This window comes from Charadrius vociferus, unplaced genomic scaffold (assembly GCF_000708025.1).
Source record: "Charadrius vociferus isolate BGI_N301 unplaced genomic scaffold, ASM70802v2 scaffold186, whole genome shotgun sequence".
NCBI classification, from domain to species: Eukaryota; Metazoa; Chordata; class Aves; order Charadriiformes; family Charadriidae; genus Charadrius; species Charadrius vociferus.
The window spans coordinates 1,345,548-1,368,109 of NW_009648793.1; the positions used below are offsets into that span (position 1 = coordinate 1,345,548).

General features: G+C 37.2%; 1 protein-coding gene across 1 annotated transcript in view; it reads right to left on the minus strand.

The window, feature by feature from the left end:
* Positions 1–2,726: 2,726 nt before the first annotated feature.
* Positions 2,727–22,562, minus strand: part of ARAP2 (ArfGAP with RhoGAP domain, ankyrin repeat and PH domain 2) — a 136,528-nt gene continuing 116,692 nt past the window's right edge. Inside the window, exons 27-32 of the mRNA XM_009886812.1 lie at positions 21,644–21,783; positions 16,127–16,209; positions 14,655–14,690; positions 14,116–14,179; positions 8,436–8,567; positions 2,727–3,080 (exon numbers count right to left, since the gene is read on the minus strand). Coding sequence (XP_009885114.1) covers positions 2,727–3,080; positions 8,436–8,567; positions 14,116–14,179; positions 14,655–14,690; positions 16,127–16,209; positions 21,644–21,783 — 809 coding nt within the window. The remainder of the gene's footprint in view (positions 3,081–8,435; positions 8,568–14,115; positions 14,180–14,654; positions 14,691–16,126; positions 16,210–21,643; positions 21,784–22,562) is intronic.

The following is a 22,562-nucleotide window of genomic DNA, read 5'->3' on the forward strand; positions in this document are numbered from 1 at the left end:
TAGTAAACGGCTTTGTTTATTTTTAAGGCCTTTTAACAGCAGCCATACAGATGCTTTATCTGTAACATGCTTCTGAAATAGAACAAATGTTTCTGTAGTCCTTAGATCCAATAAAAATACAAACAACATTTTCTTCATGGACATATTCACTTCGATGCACAAAACCATTCCATTGCACCATTTATTCCATTAGTGTAGGGGTTTAAATGATGCATGAGGCTTTCAGCAGTGAGGTGAATGTCATTTTTAAGAACCCAATAAAAAGATAAACAATACAGCAACCATAACTCAATACTGAAAAATATTTGCAAATAAAAGTACAACTGTAAACAGTACATTCAAGTCAAGCCTCAGACAGAAAGTAAAGTAATTTCTCCTGATGGCATCAGGCCCCAATTCAAATCAGCATTTAAGAATGTACTTATTAACATTAAGCACCGGCTTTAGTCAATACAATTTAAGTTCAGGCTTGCATGCTTTCTTGAGCCAGGGCCTCAATGATTAGAAGAGGCTCAATTACAAATTAAAAGTAGCAAAACAGTCAATAGTGCACTGGGAAAATTAAAATCTACAAACTCGTTTCAGATTTAACAACTGGTCAAATATGGTAAGTGCAAAGTCTGAAAGACTAAACTTGCTTTGTCAGTGCTACATTCCAGAAGAATAAATACAAAACACTACAAAATATCTGAGTTTGATCTCATTTCCCTGTATTTTCTAGCAGAGTTGCCAGATACATTATTTGATCCATTTGTCTAATTTCTTCAATCAAACAAATTATTTTTCCAATTAAGCTGCTCAATGCAATCAAGAATAGAAGTAAATGATTTGAGAAATGTTACAGCACCTGTGACTACCAAAAATAGATGAGGGGATAAGTGAGCATACGGCTTCTGTATGGGAAGAAATTCAGCAGCAACATGAAGCAGCCTTAAAACTATCCGTTAATAAAAATCAAATGTCATTCATACTATTAAATTGATTTTTTCCTCTGAAGTTTTAAGGAATCAAGAGACTATTTAAAAAAATTTCCAATGAACAAGAAATCATTTAAAATTCTCTCTTCTCCCCTAAGAGGTCTGGCCAATTCCAATCAAACTTGTGGAACACTAAAGGCATCAGTGAGTTCTTAAAAGGCTGGTGAAAAATCTGTGGCAGAGTGGCTAATCAGACCACAAAAGGGACAGCAGCAAAGTAAAGCAGATGCTCTTATTAATGCCTCCCCGGAAGCAAAGGTGCAGTGTGAGCTCATTAGCTTTGTCCTGTTGGTCCTGCTGCTTAACCAGGCAGCACCTGCGACACCTGGAAAGAGCCTCAGCACAGCTCTGCCTTTTGCCCAGCCAGCTGTTATGAGACAAAGGAAAAACTGGGATATGCCATGAGACAGGAAGGAGGCAATGCCATAGGTAAATGAAGGTGAGATCCACAAAACAACTGAAGAAAGCTAAATAATTTCATTGCTCGCATAAGTTTCATTTTGAAGCCACATTCCGATTTTTAAATTTAAGGAACTCGGGGCTTAAAAAACCAAAGTAGCTGCAGGGTAGTACGTCATGTGTCTTCAGTAACCGCTACCTACACACTCAGAATGAAGCAAATGAGGTAACTGGGGTTCTGGTCTCAAGCTTGGGACCTCTCCTCACTTTCAGAAGAACCGTGCTACAGTTGTAGCAGAAACATCTCCTACTCCCTGCAAACAGCATACTGTTCACCTTTGTCCTCACGGTAAAGGGAGGGGTTGATGTCCTTACCCATTTAGTAACTGGCACTTCTTAATTGAGTGAGTTAGTACCTTTCTGATAGATACGTTTGTGTGGGGACCATTTTTTTCTTAAGGAAATTCATTTCTCATGTGAATATTACATATTCCATCAGATGCCGGCAACTTTGTCAGCACCAAGCACGCTCTATCCAAACAGTGACAGGAAAGTCTGCCTTTGGCACCCTGAGCTAAGCAAGGCCTGTTTACAAAATTACTTCAGCCTGTTGAGAAAAAAAGAGATGATGCTACTCTTCCAATTCATATACCCTTTTAAATTAGATGTTGCTCTGAAAACTTTTGTCATCCTCCGTATTCTCTCTCACCGCTTAGATGTCGTAATCAGATACACATCATATAGACGCAGTTTTGAGACACAAGAAGTAATACGTTGTCTTATCTACTTCATTTCTCTCCCTTTTGATTCTTTCACAGGCCGCTCTGTCAGAGGACAAATCTATGGAACCAGATAGTAATTTTATTCTTAAATACAAAAAAAACCCCAACAAACACCATGCAAAAAGCAGACGTTACTCATTTTTATAGTGTTAGACAAAAATATTGCAGGCCAATAGTATGAATTTCAGTCTATATCTTGTCTTCCTTCCAAAAAATCTCTATCCAGTACGTGCAAGATGGTACAGAACATAAACAGAGCAAAAGCTTTTGATAGTGCTTCAAATTATTATATCAAACAAATTCTGCAACAAAAAAATGATAGACAAAACCCTGGTGTCATTGCACTGCACAGGAAAACTTCCAAATTTCAGGAGTTTTACATAATCAGTTCTCTCAGTTCAATCTTAAATTACAATACGTGTTATACGCATATACAAAATCAACAACTGCATATTAACAAATTATATTTCCTCTGCACTGTACAAACTACACACATCAAAAAAGACAACTTTTGTCCAGGAAATACAAACACACGCATATACATATATAAAACTTCAGACTCAGGAAATCAGCTGGAGGTTTCATCATGAAGTGCTCTGTTCTTCTGCAGCACTGTATTTAGTTCCTGAATCACATTTGATGGCAATTTGTTATCTAATTCCAAAGTAGTTTTGTTTGTTTTGTTCTTATTTTTCTTCAGTGCCTTCTGTGGTCTTTGGTGTAGGTCAGTTTTCCCTGCACCTACATCCTCAGCAGAGATCAAGCTCCGATGCGTTTTTGCATGATTTCGCACTTTGTCCTCCTTCCGTTCCAAACATTGTGCCACTATAGATGCTTTTTCTTTCAAGTTTTTTCTTTCTCCCAGGAAGTCATTTTCATGATGCTCACTGAATTTTGGGTTCCCAGATTGCAGTTCTACATTCTGAGCAAACAAGCAAAGAGAAATAAGATCACTCACATTAACACAATATTCAATAATATTTAGATTGCAATTTTTGTTCATTAGTTTCACATAACAGTTTAAAAGAAAAATTAATTTCACTCAAGAGCTGACACAGTGCAGTTAATAGTTTTAAATTCCCACAATTTGTGCTATTATCATTTACTAAGCATTTTTATTGAGCATATTTTCTCAATTAGTGATACTTCTGAAAATTACATAAATCTTTCAATTAAATGCACCATGACAATGAAGACATTCATTTTCATGTATTCACAACTTGATTTTTCATTCTACCACAGCAGACTAAATTTTAATGTTTTAGAGCAGATCCCTGTACTCTTAAAAACTCAGAATTCTTAAATCAAATGCATACAACAAATCAAATGCATACAGAATGTTGCAATTTTGATAACTTAATGAATGTACAAAAGATAATTTCACATGATCACATAAACATTTGCAGCAGCTGTTCAGTACTACCTGAGAAATTATAAAGACTGTCTGCCTTTTCAAATTTTGGCTAGCAATTTTAAGTAACATACTGGGAACTCAGATAAAACAACAAACTGATGGCAATGCAACTGTTCATACTGGTGGGCTGTTTTCAAGTTCTTAAGCTGTAGGAAATGAAAGGTAAATCAAATGCTGCATCTAAATTTGCAACTGGTGTGGCCCATTAGGAGCATATCTGTACAGTTAAAGAACAGCGCTGAGAACCTGACATCTACACTAACACTATTTCAGGGCTGTTGCCTTTTTTTTTTTTTTCTTTCTTTTTTTTAAATACACTTCAGATTAGCTTTAGCTTTCTCCTACTGGCAAAAGGTCTATTTTTGGCTGCAGTGCATTAGATATGCTCCTGAAGAACATCTTCAACTTCAGGTTCATCTGAAAGCAATCCAAATTCACATGCTCCAGAACCACTCCGCAATACGAAGCAAAACACAGTAAATAGGAACAACTGGAAAATTTGCTCCTAAAGTGCACTCCTGATCCTAACTAGAACACTCATGTAGATCTATCTAAACTAACTCCTCTCTAGCACTTGAATTTCATGTTTGCTTTAACATATATGAAGTATCAAGACTCCATGAGACAATTTGCTCATATGTTATGGGTGGATAACTCCATAAAAATCCAGCCAAACTGAACAAGTGCCACACAGGAAAGACAAAAAGAACCAAAGTCTCCCTCAGCTTTGAGTATCTTCTAGTTGTCAACAAAGACATCGTACATAAAAGAAGAATTCCAAGACCTCATTTTCTTCAAGAACTATAAGGCTCTTCCACAAAAGGAATGATCTGCCTGCTGCCCCATCAACTGAGCAGACAGAATACAATAAATTCCTCTACCCTTCATATGTGCCTTGTAAGTTCTAAAGTGACATTTTTTTCTTCATGAGGACAGCAAACACAAGCCCATTACAAAAAATGAGTGTTGATACAGCAAATTAGTTGCTGTGTAGGAAGAAAACCAGTAAATGAGTTTACATTGAACAGATCTAAGCTATAAAACAAAGTCTAAATTTGTGCAGTCTCGAAATTTCACCTGAGCTAGCATCTGTTCAATAATAAAAGAAACAAACATTTGGGTGATATAAATCACAATTTTTAAAAGAGCAGATAAAGGGGTTATTTTCTTGATATCACTTTTAGCATTACAGAGGCTGGTATTTTTATTTGCATTCACCAAGAATGAAACCCACCCATTAATAATGAAGCACCAGTTGCCATGATATGCAAAAATAAATAAATAAATATATAAAAAACAGTCCCAGAACAACAATGCACACAAGAGTTCATGCTGCTACATGGGCTACCACTGGTACATGCTACAGAGCAGATTTTAGCTTGCCTGAAGACTCAAATTCCACTGCCATCAGTCACAACTGCTATCAGTTTAGAATCTCCTGCTACCACCTAAGCCAGCAAGAAGCATCCTATTATTGAACGTGTTCAGCTATATACAGTGAAAAAAAGTTCAAGGCAACTAAGGAACTGTCCCAATGACTCATGAGTGTGGGGCGTTCTGTTCTGCCAAATATTTAAAAAAGCTATAATTTTCCATTTAAAATAATTTCTTTCCGTTTAAAACGTTCTTGCATGAGCAAGAAAACAGTGCGATTATCACCAGTAATTCATGTTCAATTAATAAAATAATAATAAAAGGACTATCTGTGATAATACACATGCAATATGCGAAACGTAAATTGTCATGCAGTACCTTTCAGAAAACACAGTAACACACTCCAAGCTACTCAGCAAACTAAGATATGAATATAAAAATATATAAATATAAATTCAGTCAGGAGCAAGAATCTTCTTTTTTACAGAATTTTTTATATCATGTTTCAATTTTGCACCTTTTGAGAAGAAAAATACCAACTACACTTCTGATTTCAGTATCGTTCTCCTGCTAAACTGGCCATAGCAGGAACCCTTTATATCATGAAAGTAGGAACAGATCAAACACATCAGCCAAATTTAAAGGTTTCCTACTTCTCTGGAACAGTCCTGTACATTGTCACATAGCCCCTTAACACAGAGCACTACTCAACATTTCGAACTTTTAAAGGATAATTTGGTATATGCAGGAATCTGAGTTCCCAGATGTTTGCATTGTAAGAATATTCAACTGATGGAGCCAAATTCTGTTGTTCAAATTAGAGCACCAACAGTTACAGCTATAAAGAGTTTTCCTTATAACGTATCAAAATGATGTTGTGAACAAAACTGCCACATCAGATTTCTTAATAATATTATTTCTTAGTATTTGGTCCACTGCCCACTGTTAATCAAAGGTTATAAATTACACTGCTTGACTCCATACTTTTCTCCTAATAACCCCTAATGTAAAAAGCAACAATTTCATATTACAGCAGGTGTTTGACTCTAACTTTCAGCCCCTTAATCAAGTAATTGGTGAATAAATTGATAATATGTTGTACCATCTAACTACATTTTTCTGCACATCACCAGCAAAAAAAAAAATAGAGCAACTCCATCTATTTGTATCTTCCATTATCTCTGTGATATACTGTTCCTTTCAAAATGCTACAGACGTATAACCTATTGTAAGTCAGTATGGTATTTGACCATGGCTTGAAAGAAAGATAAAGTTTTTCCTCATTCCTCAACCTTCCCATATTTTGAAATAAAATTACACACTTACTGCAGATATACAGCAATGTATTTCTATTTCATTTAAATGATTCTATATGAGAAATATGCATCTTTTAAATGCACTATCCATGTATGCAACAAGTGGTGTGGAAATAACGGAAATCTTTCGATTCCATTTGGTATTAGAAGGATTCTTATTTACACAGTGTTTTCAAACTTTCTGTATTATATATTTATCCTGTTAGCACACAATAAATTTACCTCCAATAATAGAAAAAAGACGATATTCAATATAGACTTTTTAGCACAAAACATTAATATTAAACTTGGTTTCTGGGCATCTTTGATTTGTTGCGCCCCCCCCCCCCCATCTTCACATCACAGAGATGTCACATTTTCTACTGTCTTTCAGAAAATGCTCGCTCCTGTTATTACTCTCTAATGCTTTCAAATGGAGATATTCTGCTTGTTGGAGAAGTACTACAAATCCATGGAAAGCCTGAAGGTGTGGTCTCCAAATGGATATCTATTGCTTTACTGACTACACTGCTGTACAATATTTCTCCTTAATAAGCCATATCATATACTTACTTTCTACCACTACGTTACTGCTCGTTCTAGTTCTGGCTTTCCAGGTAAAAAAAGCGTTATTTTCCATTACATAGTTTTGTATTAACCTGCCTGAAGTATGCAACTACCCTTTACATAAACCTCCTCTAGATCTGGTCATGGCATAAATAATGAAGACCGTGATCTTCTACTTTTAAGTTTAAATGCAGACTTCCTCCAAGTTGCAGTGTATAAAACATTAGAGTCCTTCCTAATAAAGCACATTATCAACAAAAATAATAAAAACAAATTTTAGTACTATAAGGTATTAGGGCTTTTAAATCATGAAGCTCAAAATCCAATACAATTTTTATCCTAGAATGTCTGAATTTGTAGCCATCTCAAAGAACGTATTAGAGATCTCAACTGTACCTGCATAAAGGACAGGTAGGAGACATATCTAAGGGTTATGAAGTTTCTTGAATGATAAGACCTATGATTTCCTTTCATCAAAAATGTTTAAAAATGCAAACATTAGAAGGAACTTATATTAAAAAAGTTGCAAAAATACTTTCTGAGAGAAGGTTGAAACAAAAGGAAAAATAAAACAAAATAGGAAAACCATAATTGCCTTCACACTGTACTATCCTCATTTGGTAAGGCAGAGCAGAAACGCCTGAAGAAAGCATAACAATAGCAAGATGGAGTTGCCTCTTAGATAAAGCACTACATCTACATTTGCTTTTGGTTTGCTATGGAACCGAGTCGAATTTCACCAATCTGTGCATGTACCACTGTCTCTGTAAGTGGTGATAACATATTCCATATTATGTACCTCCCTTCAAAATCTAAAACAAGCAAGAAATAATATGGCATAGAGTCATAGGACCACACTGTTTTGTTTCAACACTTACTCTCTGCTGCATTTAGATTAGTTACCACTCTCATTCCCAAGCAGAAGAGTGTCTCCACTACCACTGCTTTGTCTCAGCTGGAAGTAAGGCAAACAAGTCCTCCCAACAGGCTTCAGTATCTCTATGTGGATACCAGAAATTCATTTCAAGCTAATATGATAAGGTTGGGACATATCACTGCATATAATGCAGTGACACAGTTCAGTCTCTGTAAAGATTTGTAACTAAACCCTCTTGTTCTTCATTGAGACTAATATTACAACTTAAATGTATCACAGTTAGTTCCATCTGAGCTTTTGCATTACATTCACAGCACAGATAACTAAAACAGCACAGTTATTTTAGACAGAAGAAAAGATATGGTAGAACACACATGCAAGTCAGTTTTCAAGGATCTTATTAAAATAAAAATGTAATAAAGTGCACTGTAATAATGTGCAATATATTTCCAGGTAAAAGTCCTGTTTACTTCTAATGAACAATCACTGCTCAAAAACCACAGGCACAAATAAAAATCCACTATTGATTTAATGAACAGCCAAAGAGATGACACAAGTTTAGGTCACAATGTTTTTTTACATTAAATTGTCCTAGCTGTTCCTTTAATGACAAAACAATGAAAAGGGTATTGGTAATAAGAGCATCTATATTTTATATTTATCCAGCTCTAGAGAGTTCATTACTACTAGACTATTTAAAAGTACAGCATTGAGGTCAGAAGTTCTACACCAAGTTTAAACCCCACTTACTTCTGTGCTCCCTCTGATTTTACAAGTGTTCTTCTCTTGTTGAATGGGAATTAGTGGTAAGCCTCCGACCTTTGGACTTTTAGTTATAGACTGTTTTCTTGCCTTTCCAGCAGGTGGCCATATATCTGCATGCTGAAGAACAAAATGATTCCTTATTTTTGGTGTGGACTTTCATAAAAACACAACATTCTTTTGTATGTAAAACTCTCTTGGAAAAAGCTATCTACTGCACAACATCATGCCCTCCTCTTGTAGGAGAAGGGGGAAAACACTGTGGTGCTTAAAATTATGTTAATATTTTGTAAGTGCCACACAATATTGAGTGAACAGAACCAAAACGCCTCTATACAATTTTCACGTATCAAACATCTTCCCTCCATATTATTATTCCAATTATCATCTAAGACTAGAGAGCATCATCAAACAAGACACACACATTAACTTGATTTGCAATTTCAAAATTCCACATCTTTCAGGAGTCCCAACAATTTTTTCTGAAATAAAATAAAACTAACCCAATTTGCAAACAAGTGTTTCAAAATTTGTATTAATACTTTAGTACGAAACTGTTGCTTAACCTACAATAACAACATCCGTTATCCAAAAGGAAATGGCTTTGACATTCTGAATGCTCCAAACCTACAATCTACAAAAAACAGATCTGGCTTCAATAATAGTCTTTGCTTTAACTCTACTGGAACAGGTCAGTTTTGGGAAGAAATCCAAAGTGTGCAGCTTCATTCTAAGTGAAAAGCATGACTGGGAAGAGAAGGGAAGAAAAAAAAGAATAAACTGAGTATCTCAAATAAAATGTTAAAACCTCTTTCTGCAAGAGGTCTATAATGAACTTTCATTAACAGATCATGTAGAATTTCACACATAGAAATTTGAGTACACACACTTGAAGCTCAGAGACTCCTCTGGTGGACAAGGTAATGTAAGAGCATTTTCCTGAAAAAGCTTCAACATGAGATTCTGTGAATCAAAGAGCATGTACAAGGCCTACAGAAGAATAGTTTCTAAAGCTTGGAGATGACCGCACAAAGCTAATTCAGCGTAACTCCATAGGAAATTGGCAAGCCAGAACTGCAAAGGAACCCTGAAGAGAGCAGAGAATGCTTTGTGTAAATATTGCCAAAATACTAATCCAAAGCATCAGTTATAATAAACAGGAAACAAGAAATTCTGTCTGAACTTCAGAAACAAAACAATCCGTTTTTACTGTGGGAGTGGTTAAATACTGGAACAAATTGCCCAGAGCGGTTGTGGAGTCTCCAGTTATTCAAACCTGACTGGACACAGCCCTGAGCACCCTGCTCTAGCTGACCCTGCTTTGAATGGAGGGATTTGACCATATGATCTCCAGAGGTCTCTTCCGACCTAAACAATTCTGTGACACTGTCCAAATCTGGAATAGATTTCTTTTCACAGGTGTCAGGATATTCAGCGTCCTTTATTTTTTTTATCGGTATTCAATCGTCCAAATACATGAAGTAAGAACTCTCTTCAGAACTGTATACCAAAACCCAGGTGTGGAGCTGTGATCATACTTGCAAGATGGTCTGCAAGTAAAAACAGTGTTACTATTAAAAAGCCCTCAGAATCAGTGATCATTGACTTAGAATAGCAGTCTAGAAATCAGAAGCCCCAATTCCAAATTTAGAAAAAGTATTTTATAGATTCATATCCTTATGGAGTAAAAAATTCTCACAGGTGGTGCTGACCAGGGTGATGTAAAAGCCTGTTGAAAGAGTTCTCCCCAGTGAGCATTAAGAACATTTTCTTCCAATGAAACGCTGAGAAGGTACTATCTGAAAAAGCAGGTCTTGCCAACCAAAATCAGTTTATTGTGGGCAAAGATGCAAGAAAGAGGTGCAATTCAGAAAGTGACCAAGAAACTCTAAGTCAGCTTCTGCAGGAAACTGCCTCCCTTAATTCTCAGCAAGCTTAAGGAAACTATCCCTGCCAGTTAAGCAGCCTGACTTCCCTTTTGTGTCTGTAACATTTCTTAAAATAGAACTCTGGGAAAGTACATCAGAAATACCAGCAACATATTAAGCCACATAATAAATGTATTTATTCATAGTTTTAACCTATCTGCTCAACTGCACCCCATGATAGTATAATGTACCGCTCTCTAGTTGATCAAAGGCAATGGAACTGGAAGACCATTATTGTGTCTGTCTTCATATCAATTAATTATTTCCAACTGTATGCTATGTATGCTATTAAGCGATTTTGTATAAAACTATTACAGAATTCAACAATCAAATTTTAGCCATACTTTTCAGGATGACTTTGCGTAGAACTGAAAGAAACAATGGTCCTCCTTCAAACCCTCTTAGTATTTACCAGCTTGAAGTACAAGATTAATAACCTCTGGTCTAACTTCACCTTCTGTAATAAAAGTGCTCTTGTTACTAGTACTTTGGTACTTGTATTCTCTGCACTATTTATACCACAGGAATAAACATTATCAGAAAGGGGTGGGAGGGGGAGAAGATATCAATAGTATGACTACCTTACTGATAATTATTACCAGTAAAGTCTTGTTCTGCTCAAGCACTGAGGAGCGCAGTAACATAGATTTATCTCCCCCCTAACTGCACTCATTAAATGTCAAGGTCTTAACACTTCAAAACCTACTTTACAGTATTTTTCAATTTGTAATCTAAGCTATTCCACTGACAAATAATATGTGCTGCCTGCAGTCTCTCTAACATAAAGGTGTTCAAATACTGTGATAACAGATAAGGTAAAAGACAAGCTATGCTCCCTAAAGATGGCCTCAATTTTAAAATTCTAACTAGAAATAACCTCTGTTGACATTTACAGTTTTCTGGCTTGGAAATGGAATAATGTAATAATAATTGTCTGTTGCTGCATGATACAAAACATTTGGAGATCTTACTGTAAGCTTTAGCAATAATATGAGCCATTGCATTCCCAACGAGATTTTCACTTGAATTATATTTAAAAGCAGTAGATTGTACTAAGAACAATACAGCAAATCTGCATCATTAGCAATTGATTTCTGATGTAATTCAAAGACTGACAGCTTTACTGATGTCCAGAATGCTGATTAAAAAAACCCAACCAACTGCCAACTCCACAGAAAAACCAAACCAAAACCCAAACTAAACCAAAAAAACCCCTCCCAATGTAACTCACTAGTACTGCTAATTCATTGTACTGTTCATTCATTGGAATGAAGTTTTAAAAAACAATAGTATTAATTCATAGCTTTTTTTTTTTTTTTTTAAATGCACATGAAATGATTTCAATGATTTTCCTAGAAAAAATATCCTGAACATTGAGCAGCGTCTCTCAGGTTTTTTTTATCCATATTGTCAGAGGAACGTTCTACATACCACACTACCTGATCAGAATCCTAATAGATTGCCCTTCTTTTGATTTTACGTCAAAAGGACTTCAACAGTTACCAAGCTTGTATGAGTTATTTCTAAGTAGCCTATATCAATAACCTCTGAGCCTATTTGTTGTGACACCACTCATGTTATGCCCACGAGATGTATGTCAGGACCAGTGGCTGTTTCCATAGAAACTACAATAGTTACTTCAGTTAAGGGAGCTGAAAAAGAAAAAAATTTGGAAGTCTTACTTACAAAGCATGCATTATACTTCTAGCACTACTATCTACGAAGGTTAGATTCTGTTTTAGAAACTCTCTAAGAAGTATGTATTGCAAAAGTCTTGTGCCTTTATGTAATACGTAAAGCTCACAGGTAATCATAAATCTAGTGATGTTTATTCACAGTGATATTCCCTAAAGTTCCTTGAACGTCAAGGGAAAGACAAGAAAAATCTGACACAAATACAAAATCCTTTTAAAACCTTAAAATATGTTCCAATCTCCTCTCGGGTTGAATTCTCCCCATCTCTCTTACTCCTGCTCCTCCTATGTAAATTATAAACTTCATTTGCAAGGATGTGTTATATGACACTCAAACGTACACCTTCCTTACAATCTTCTGCTTGCTACTAGATTACTTAATTTAGGATAATGCCTATCCAACACAATGAATTGTCAGTGTTAACTAAGCTAACCTGGATACCAGAGAAATACGGCTGTATTGAATCATAGAACACCAGGTTGGAAGGGACCTCAAGGATCATCTGGTTAAATCTTTCTTGGCAAAAGCACAGTCTAGATGAGATGGCCCAGCACCCTGTCCAGCTGAATCTTAACAGTGTCCAATGTTGGGGAATCCACCACTTCTCTGGGGAGATTATTCCAATGGCTGATTGTTCTCATTGGGAAAAATTTTCCTCTTGTGTCCAATTAGAATCTCCCCAGGATTAACTTGTGCCCATTACCCCTTGTCTTTTCCATGTGACTCCTTATGAAAAGGGAGTCTCCATCTTCTTGGTTGCCACCCTTTAAGTACTGGAACATGTTGATTAGGTCTCCCCTAAGCCTTCTGTTCTCAACACCGAACAAACCCAATTCTCTCAGCCTTTCCTCATATGGCAGGTTTCTCCATCCTTTGATCATCTTTGTGGCCCTTCTCTGGTCCTCTCCAGCATGTCTACATCTTTTTTGTATAGTGGAAACCAAAACTGAACAGAGTGTTCCAGGTGTGGCCTGACAAGCGCTGAGTAGAGTGGGATAATGACTTCTTTATCTCTGTTGGTGATGCCCTTGTTGATGCGACCCAGCATCCTGTTGGTGGACTCTGCCGCAGCAGCACACTGTTCACTCATATTGAGCTTGTTGTCCACCAGGACCCCCAGGTCCCTTTCCACAGAGCCACTCCACAACCAGGTAGATCCTAGTCTGTGCTGCACTCCTGGATTATGTTTTCCCAGGTGCAAGACCCGACAGTTGTCCTTGTAGCCCACCCTTCCAGCCTATCCAGGTCTTCTTGCAGGGTGGCTCTTCCTTCCGAAGCATCCACTTCCCCACTCAGCTTGATGTCATCAGCAAACTTCATCAGGGTACACTTAAACCCATCATCCAGATCACTTCATGAAGATATTAAACAGCCTTGAGCCCCATATCAATCCCTGGGGGATCCCACTGGTGACAGGCCGACAGTTTGAAAAGGAGCTATTTACCACCACCCTCTGGGTGCGGCCTGTTGGCCAGTCCCCCACCCACCTCACAGACCACTTGTCTAGACCATAACACATCAGTTTCTCCAGAAGGTGGCTGTTTCGAAACCCTTGGAGCTGTGTTGGCACAGCTCTTCAACAGGGGTAGTTCAACACCACTGTTTTTAAACTGGACACACTTTCATGACTACTTTGCATGCAGCATCCAAAATAGCAGACAGAGAAACCGCACTCAGGCATTATGGCACACAGACACTCTTTTTGGCCAGAATTTCACCCAAAAGAGGTTTATTACTGCAAAGCAAATGAGTTGTCTTTCTTTAACCAGCTTCTCTACAACACAGAAGGAAAAAAAAAAAATGCCGGAACATAATGTTGTTCTCCCTTACTCTCAGAGCACTCAGCTTTCATATGAAAATGACATTACAAATAAGTCTTCACAGACTAAGATCCATCTCTTTGCAGTTCTATTACATTGAGTACTCCAGAAATTTTAATGGCATTGCAACTTTATCCATAACATATCCACAACACATACATATCATTGTTTAATGGGATTTTAGTAACAGCAGTAAAAGTTACATTTCTTTGATCAGATCAGTACCTGTGCAGTAAAAATGCTGATCATCCACTCCATCTGTGCATCTTGTCCATCGCAACATATATACCTAGAACACAATATAATTAACAAGAAAAACTCCTGTTGCAGTTGAACATATTAAAGAATAGGCTTCTAAACGACTTCAAGCAGTGCTTACTTTCGTTTATGAATGCTGTCTACATTTATTAACACTCCCATAAAAAGATAGGGAAATATAAATACTTCAGATTATCACTTTACCCTACTTTGAAGACAATGCATGTGCTTCATTGAAAGCATGTGCACAGGTTTAAAATCTATCATTCTAAATTTATGAAAATCATTTGCTTTACGGCCACAGAAGGAAGACAGACACCTAACCCCAAATGATTACCAAAACATGAATTAAAACTGTTTACTTAATTAACAAAAACATATCAGAAAGTCAACATTCAAGCAAAAGAATGCCCATTAGTTTTCAAACATTCTTATTTTGAAATTGAACAGTTCAAAAAATATTAAACACTAAAGTTAAACTAATCATGTGTTTTATGTTTACCTACCACTGGTGCTTTTCAGAAAATACTGCAAGTCCCCAGCTGAAACAAATAAAATTTTAAAAAATTAGTTCCAGAAACTCAAGACAGGGACATATTCCTCAAAATGCAGAGATCCATTACCTTTATATAGTGTTTTTAAGTGGGGAAAAAAGTTTACCAAGTTTAAATGTGTACTGCAAATCTAGAATGAAATTGTGGGTTTGATCATGGATTTTGCTCATTTTCTCACTGTTGAGTCACAGGTAATGAACATTCTGTTCTGGACAAAGGGTGATATCCAAGCCCTGTAGATGATGCCTAACTACTTGCCTCATTTTGGCTGTGGCTGTACTTTCTGAAAGCTGTTGGAAGTAAAACTGCTAAGATGGTGCCTAGCAAAGAGTCCACTACTGTGTGGAAGTCACAGAGGGAAAAGAGGTGTGCTTGCACGATAAACAGAAGGAATCACACAAGTCTACAGAGATTTAAAAATTGCTGGGGAAAAAAAAAGGGTGGGAGTAGGTACACAATGAAGCCTCTGAGGTGAAAGAAACACAGACACTCCTGGAGACCCAGAAGACTTTGCAAAGTCTGCTTTTGAAAGTAGACTGAAAATAAACCTCCAGGAAAGAACCTACCTGCAAAGACTCATTTGCATGATCTTTTTATTCCTGTTTTGGACTAATCTCCTGCTCATTCTGTACTTAATTAAAAAAAAAAAAACCCAAACCCACCCAAACCAAGCCCCCAAAAAACTAACAAAACCCACCAAGTTTTTCTCTAACAGAACTAAGCTTTGAAATTTACAGACCTTTTTGGGGCATTTTGATGTGCCAACTGTAAAGGAAAAGTTCAAGCAGATCTGTTTAAAGGCTACAGCCAACTTAGAATTGCCTTGGGATAGGATCCTATGTACAATGTCTCAGTGACTCAAAGCTTTGACCAACCAAGTACTGGAAACATCTGAGAAAAAAAAGGTGTCATTTTTTGCTGCTCTTTTCCAGAGACATAGTCACTGCTGTTTGTAAAAGGCACTGTAGTTTTCTGCTAGAAAAAGAAACATCAAAATAACAAGGATCCTGAAAAAGGAAAATCCTCTACTGAACAACAGGGACTGTCACTGAAGGACATGACTGGTTGGTTTTCTCTTCTCTGTTTTTTCTTGGTGCAAAGAAGGTGTGCCCACCAATGAAATGCAGGACACATACTACAAAACTAAGTGAGCTAGCAGCAAACATATCCACAAGAGATAATACACGTAAGATTAAGAAAAGCCAATCAATAAAGTAATTTCCTAGCACAGAAGAGTTAACACAGAACACAAAACCAGAGATAGAAACAGAACAAATAATATTATAGAGGGTAATTTAATTCAGCATACTTCAATTGGCTTCTTGACTTTTCCTTGTTCCACAATGTTTTATGTTCCCCTTTCTTGATGATACTACAAGTACCTTGATACACAGTGTTTAACTTATTTTCTTTTCTACTCTTACTTTGTTGGTGGCTTCATTTTCTTTTTCACTCCAAGATAAAGCTTCAGGGAGTTGACAGGCAACACTTTTTCAGGTTTGCTAGCCTGCAAATAAAATAAGATTTTAGTTATCGTATCAGGAATGTGCAAAATAGAAAATGTCACATGACTGTCTTCAATCAGGCTTCTCTCATGCATTGCACCCCTCTTTTCTAACATCATTCACTTTTTCTCTCTTTCTTTCCCATTAACAAAGTGTGTCAATCACTATTACTGGGAGCAGACTAATTAAGAACTTGAGGTCCATGTGAAGTCACAAAACTGAAACAAAATTGGAATAACGTGGTGGTAAAATTCACAAAACTGGAGTGCTGTAATCTATGGAAACAAGCTTTTTAAGGCAGATGGTCAGGGAAGATGAGGAGTTGCCCTCTGTTAAAGGAGCTCTTCTATGGGATGGACGATATCACAGTGAGTATTTGCTTCAGACCACCCAATCAGGATGAAAAAAAGTAGATGAAGTCTTTAGAAAACCCAAGGAAGTCTCTGGATAACAAGTCCTGACTCTTATGGGGCAGGGGATGGGGAAGGCAGGGCTTTGCTCTCCCTGATATCTTCTGGAAAGACAAAACAGTGAGACACAAGCAATCCAACTGATTTCTGGAAGGTGTCAGGGATAACTTCTTGACACTAGTACTGGGTGGGCCAACAAGGAGTGATGCACAGCTGGTCACACACAAGAAAGAACCGGTCAGGGATGTGATAATCAATGGTAGTATTGGTCAGTTACCATGAAATAGTAGAGCTCAAGATCACAAGGGCAAAAAAGATGACAAGAGCAGAGGACAGATCACAGAGATTAGAAGAGCAACATTTGGCTTATTTAAGGAACTCATAGGTGGGTGTCAATGGGAGGAGGAAACTCCGAAGTGTAAAGGAACTCACGGAAGCTGATAGGTCTTTAAGGACAGTATTCTTCGAGAACAAAAACAGTTCATCCCAATACTCAGGAATCAAGTAGATTTATCAGGAGACAAGCCCAAGTAAATAAGTAGCTCTTGGTGGAGTTCCAATGCAGAAAAAGGCAATATACAGGAGGTGGAAGCAGGCAGAGACTATGAAGGAAGAAATTTAGAAACACTGCCCAGAACATGTAGATATGGTGTTGGGAAAGCCAAAGCTTATTCGGAATTGAGACCTGCTAGGGACATTAAGGGCAACATGAAAAGCTGCCACACCAGTAACTTAGAAGTAAAAGGCTAAACAAGGAAAACGTAGACCCAATGCTGAACAGGGAGGGTGAATTAGCAACAGCAGACACAGGTAAGGCTAAGGTAACTCAGTATCTCCTTTGCGTGAGCCTTCACAGTAGCAAGGTTTCCTAGGCCTCTACACTGACAGACAAGGTTCAGGGAGGAGAATAACCCCTGCATCAAAGGAACACTGTATTGAGTCAGGAAAGACTTTAAAGAATTTAAGTCATGCAAGTCCACTGGATCAGACAGGCTTCATCCAAGGGTTTTGAGTGTGCTGGCTGACATCCTTGAAACGCTGTTCTGTGTCATCTTGTAAGTGTCAGAAATCAAGGGCAACTGCTGGTAATTAGAAAAAGAAAAACATTGCATCCATCCTCAGTAAAGGCTGAAAAGACAACTTGAAGAACTAGTTGCCTCCCAGCCTCATTTCAGTCCCTGGGAAATCCTGGAGAAAGATTCCTTGGAGCATGTGTGCTACTGGGAACATGCAGCATGACCAACGTGACTGATTTCTACAATAAAATCATTGGATTTGTGCACGAGGGGGAGTAGTGGATGTCATTTACCTCAGCTTTATCAAGGCTTCTCACACTGTCTCCCACAATATTCTTCTACCCAAGCTGGAATGTTACAGTCTGGATGGGTGGATATCTGTATCAGTAAAAATCTAGTTGCACAATCAGACTCAGAGGGTGACAGTTAATCAGACACTCTAACCACAGACCTATGACAAGGGGAGTACTGCAAGGTTCTATCCTGGGTTGTGTCCTTTTTAACATCATCATCAATGACCTGAAGGAGTCAATCATCAAGTTTGCACAATGACCCAGAGGACCTGGTCCTGGTGGACGACAAGATGACCATGAGCCAGAAATGTGCCCTGGTGGCCAACAAGGCCAATGGCATCCTGGGGTGCATCCAGACGAGTGTAGCCAGCAGGTCGAGGGAGGTGATTCCTCCCCTCTACTCTGCCCTGGTAAGGCCACATCTGGAGTATTGTGTCCAGTTCTGGGCTCCCCAGTTCAAGAAGGACAGGGAACTGCTGGGGAGGGTCCAGTAAATGTCTATGAAGATGATTAGGGGATTGGAACATCTCTCTTATGAGGGAACGTGGTTCTTTTTAGTCTAGAGAAAAGACAACTGAGGGGGGAATCTTATTAATGCTTATATGATTCTATGATTCTATAAATACTTAAAGGAAGGGTACCAGGGGGATGGGAAGAGTCTTTTTTCAGTGGTCCCCAGTGATAGGACAAGAGCTAATGGGCACAAACTTGAACATAGGAAGTTCCATCTTAACAAGAGGAAAACTTCTTTACTTTGAGGGTGGCAGAGCACTGGAATAGGCCTCCCAGAGAGGTTGTAGAGTCTCCCACTGTGGAGACATTCAAAACCCGCCCAGATGTCATCCTGTGTAGCCTGCTGTAGGTGATCCTGCTCTGTCAGGGGGCTTGGACTAGATGATCTCCAGAGGTCTGTTCCAACCCTGACCATTCTGTGATTCTGTAACCAGTCAATACGCTTGGGGCAGGGTTGACTTCCAGAAGGATGTATACAGGACAAAGAAATGGGCCAACAGTAATCTTATGAAATTCAACAGTGTCCAATACAAAGCCCTGCACTGGGGAAGGAAAAAAACCCGGCAATAACAAAAGACTGAGGTGCAGCTCTCCTGAGAAGGACCTGATGGTGCTGGTAGATGGCAAGCTGGGCATAAGACACCAGCGTGTCCTGGTAGCAAAGGTCTCCTGGGCTGTGTTAGCAGAAGCACAGCTGGGAGGTTGAGGAGAGTAATCTTCCCCCTCTCCTCAGCACTTATGATACTGCATCTGCCATTCTGTATCCAGTTTTTGGACCCCAGTAGAAAAGCCAGAACAATAACCTGGAGTGAGTTCAGCAGAGGCCCACCAACCCGGCTGTGGGCTGAAGCACTTGCCCTGTGAGGAGAGGCTGTACTAATTGCAGCCCCTAGTACCTACAGAGAAGTTATCAAAAAGACCAAGTGAGGCTCTTCGCATTGTGAGACGGTGACAAGATACAAGGAGAAACTTCTTCCCACGAGGACAGTCAGGTACTGCAAAAGGCTGCCCAGAGAGGTTGTTCAATCTCCATTCTCAGGGATTTTTAACTGCATCAACATGTTCCGACCTCAGTTGCTAGCCCTGCTGTGAACAGGAAGTTGGACTAGAGATCTGAGGTTACTTCCTTCCTTGTTCCTTCATGAACAAACTACCTTTAGACAACCTACAACAGACATACTGAACATACCTGGAGGATGAAATGCTGAAAGGAAACAATAATATTCTCATGTACGCTATTATACTACAGAACACAATAACACCTCTTCAATACTTTCAGGTCAAGTGTTTTAGCTTTCTATTTTGGAAAAAAAACAGACAAACCCAACCACTTAACAAATCTCATAATCCCAGTACATAAAGCTACTCCATAGTGTTTACTGTCCTGGATTCTCAATTTCTCCCTCTACAGTTTTCAGTCTCTCACATGCCAGTGTGGGGAAAAAAGAGACAGAATCTGAGATGGCGTAAACATTTAAGAAAACAAACCAAAAAAAGCACACAACAGTTTTATAGTTGGTCTTCATGTGTTTTTTTTCCCCACTTAAATTAATTGCCAGGATGAAAAAACAACCCTACAAAACATACTATTTAGTTAAACAATAGTATAATTCTCACAAAAATGTACCTTAAGGAAGCCATTTGACTGTGTGTGAGCTTCTCTCTTTAATAACAGTACATTGAACTGGTATGCTATTTCAGTCAATTAGCAAAATATTGTAATTTAACATACAGCATCATGGAAACTTTTCACTTTTTTGATAATTGCTCTTGAACAATAGAAACACTTAACAGAATGTATCTCCACCTGCATACATAAACTTAATTTTCTGTTAATGAGAATTTATAAATTAATTAGTACATCCAGTCTTATTAAATACAATCTTCCATCTGCAATGTCAAGCTTTCCTACTATTCATTTCTAAAATTGACTAAAAATAAACCAAGATCATTAGTGGCAGATGAACATCTCTCAAAAGAAAATAAAACAAACTGATATACGCTATTTTGTCAGAATGGTATTTCCATTTAGTTTTTTAAAAAACAAATGCAAAGCCATTTAAAAGTAACACTTTTCAAAACTCCACCTGAGTTGGGAATTTAATGTTTTATAAATCAGAATGGCTTGAAAAAGCAGATTGTAAAGTAGTACAACAATCCTATCATAAACTCTTTCCAAGATATTAATTAAGGTTTTATGGGCATATTAATTTATTCTCACATATGTGCCAATTTGAGTTTTAGCACTAAATTATGAGACGCTATTTTTGACATTCTGGGGTCATTCTAATTAAGATTATATCCACAGTATCACAAGATGACACAATATTTCTTTTGCATTGGCTTACTTGATCAATGGATCTGTCTTTACAAAAAGTACTTTATGAAGGTCAGCAAGTGTACAGCTATATTTACTGGATGGACAAAACCAGTAGTTAGCAAAAATAAAAGCACTTTAAACTTTAAGATAAGATTTTTTTCTAAACCAGAAATTGTCAAAACTAAAATAAAAACATATTTCACAATGTATATTAGTTTTATAATTTAATACAAGCTGTGTACACCCAAAAACACTCTTTAAAGAAAACTCCCATGAAATATAATAGCATGGTGGGTTCAGTTTTAAATAAGTATGCCTAAATTTGCTTCTGTGGAATTCTGAGGTATATCTAACTATCAATACGAGTTTTTAGAGGACTGAGAATACATCTGAAAACTGTTGTTGCGAAGCAGAACATTTTACTAGTGTACCGAGAGATATTGTTCTCTATAATCTCTTCTATCATGAAACTTGCAGGTATAAGAATCCTGTTGCTTGTAATTTCTAAAGGCTTTGTGCAAGATACCAAGGAAAAATGGCATGCAGCTCACTTAAGTTCCATATTACTTCTACTACTGCTCTCCATTGTAGGTTTTAAAAAAAAAAAATTAGTCACAGCACAAGCTGTAGGCATTCCTAAACATTGGTTTATTTTTTAAAGTTTATAGTAATGCAAAATTACAATACCTAAAGGAGCAACTGAGACAAACTCCTTTTACTAAAGTGACTGTGAAATAGTGAGATCAAAATCTTGTACTTCAACCCCAGAGTCTACAAGTTGCTATTTCGGATCAGAAATGTTGATCTGTTTGCATTTCTTCTTTTTCATACAAAAGAGAAAGCTTGAGTGTTTAAGATTTTGGTGAGGAGTTTGCCATTTGTACCTTCATATCCTTATAAAGAAACAAGTTTCCTTCCCGCAACACAAAATAACGCTCTTGAAATCTGTTTCCGGACAGTAGTTTTGATGGTTCTTCTTTGTACTTCAGATTGCCTGCTTTCACACTAACTTTCTCATTTTTCTCTATGAAGAAAATAAAAAAGCATTTTGTTAGAAGATTTAACACTGGAAGCTTCTATTTGCCTCTAGTATTACTGTTTATCCAAAGACTAAAACTACAGTTCCTCTGATTTATTATTAGTTTATATTTAAAAAAATAATAACATTAATTATACATAATCTATAATTATTATTACATTTAATTACATATTTTGTATTAAAATATATCAAATATTAATATGAAAGGTATTCTAAAATATTGATACCGCTATGATTTTAATTACTGGGGGAAAAGAGTCTTCTCTGTTTCAATTCTAAGATAACATGGAAAGAATCCACTAACACACTTTAATTAAAATAATCTTTTCAGAATTAATAATGGAGTTAAATCCAAAAGCATGACATGGATACTTTTAATCTCTGTGCTTCAGAGGCAAAAATTCTCTATAAAGATCTGATTTTGTCACGACTGTCTACATTTTTCTGTTCGAGTCAAAATACACACAGAAACACAGATATATTTGGTAAAATTAATACGAAAAACCCAAAACAATCCCTGCAGCAAAAAAACTCAAACCACAACTTTGCAGTCAGCTTTATAAAGGATTTATATTAGTACTGAAAAAGCCTTTATTTAAAAAAAATAAAATACCGGAACCATTGAAGGCTTTCAATGTTAGAGAGTAAATTTTTCAGTACATTCTCAGCAATTTAAAATTCTAAATAAAGTAATACAAAAAAGTAGTAGTACATATAAACTACTGCGCTACCACTTCTAGATGGTTTTGGACTTCCTATTCTGC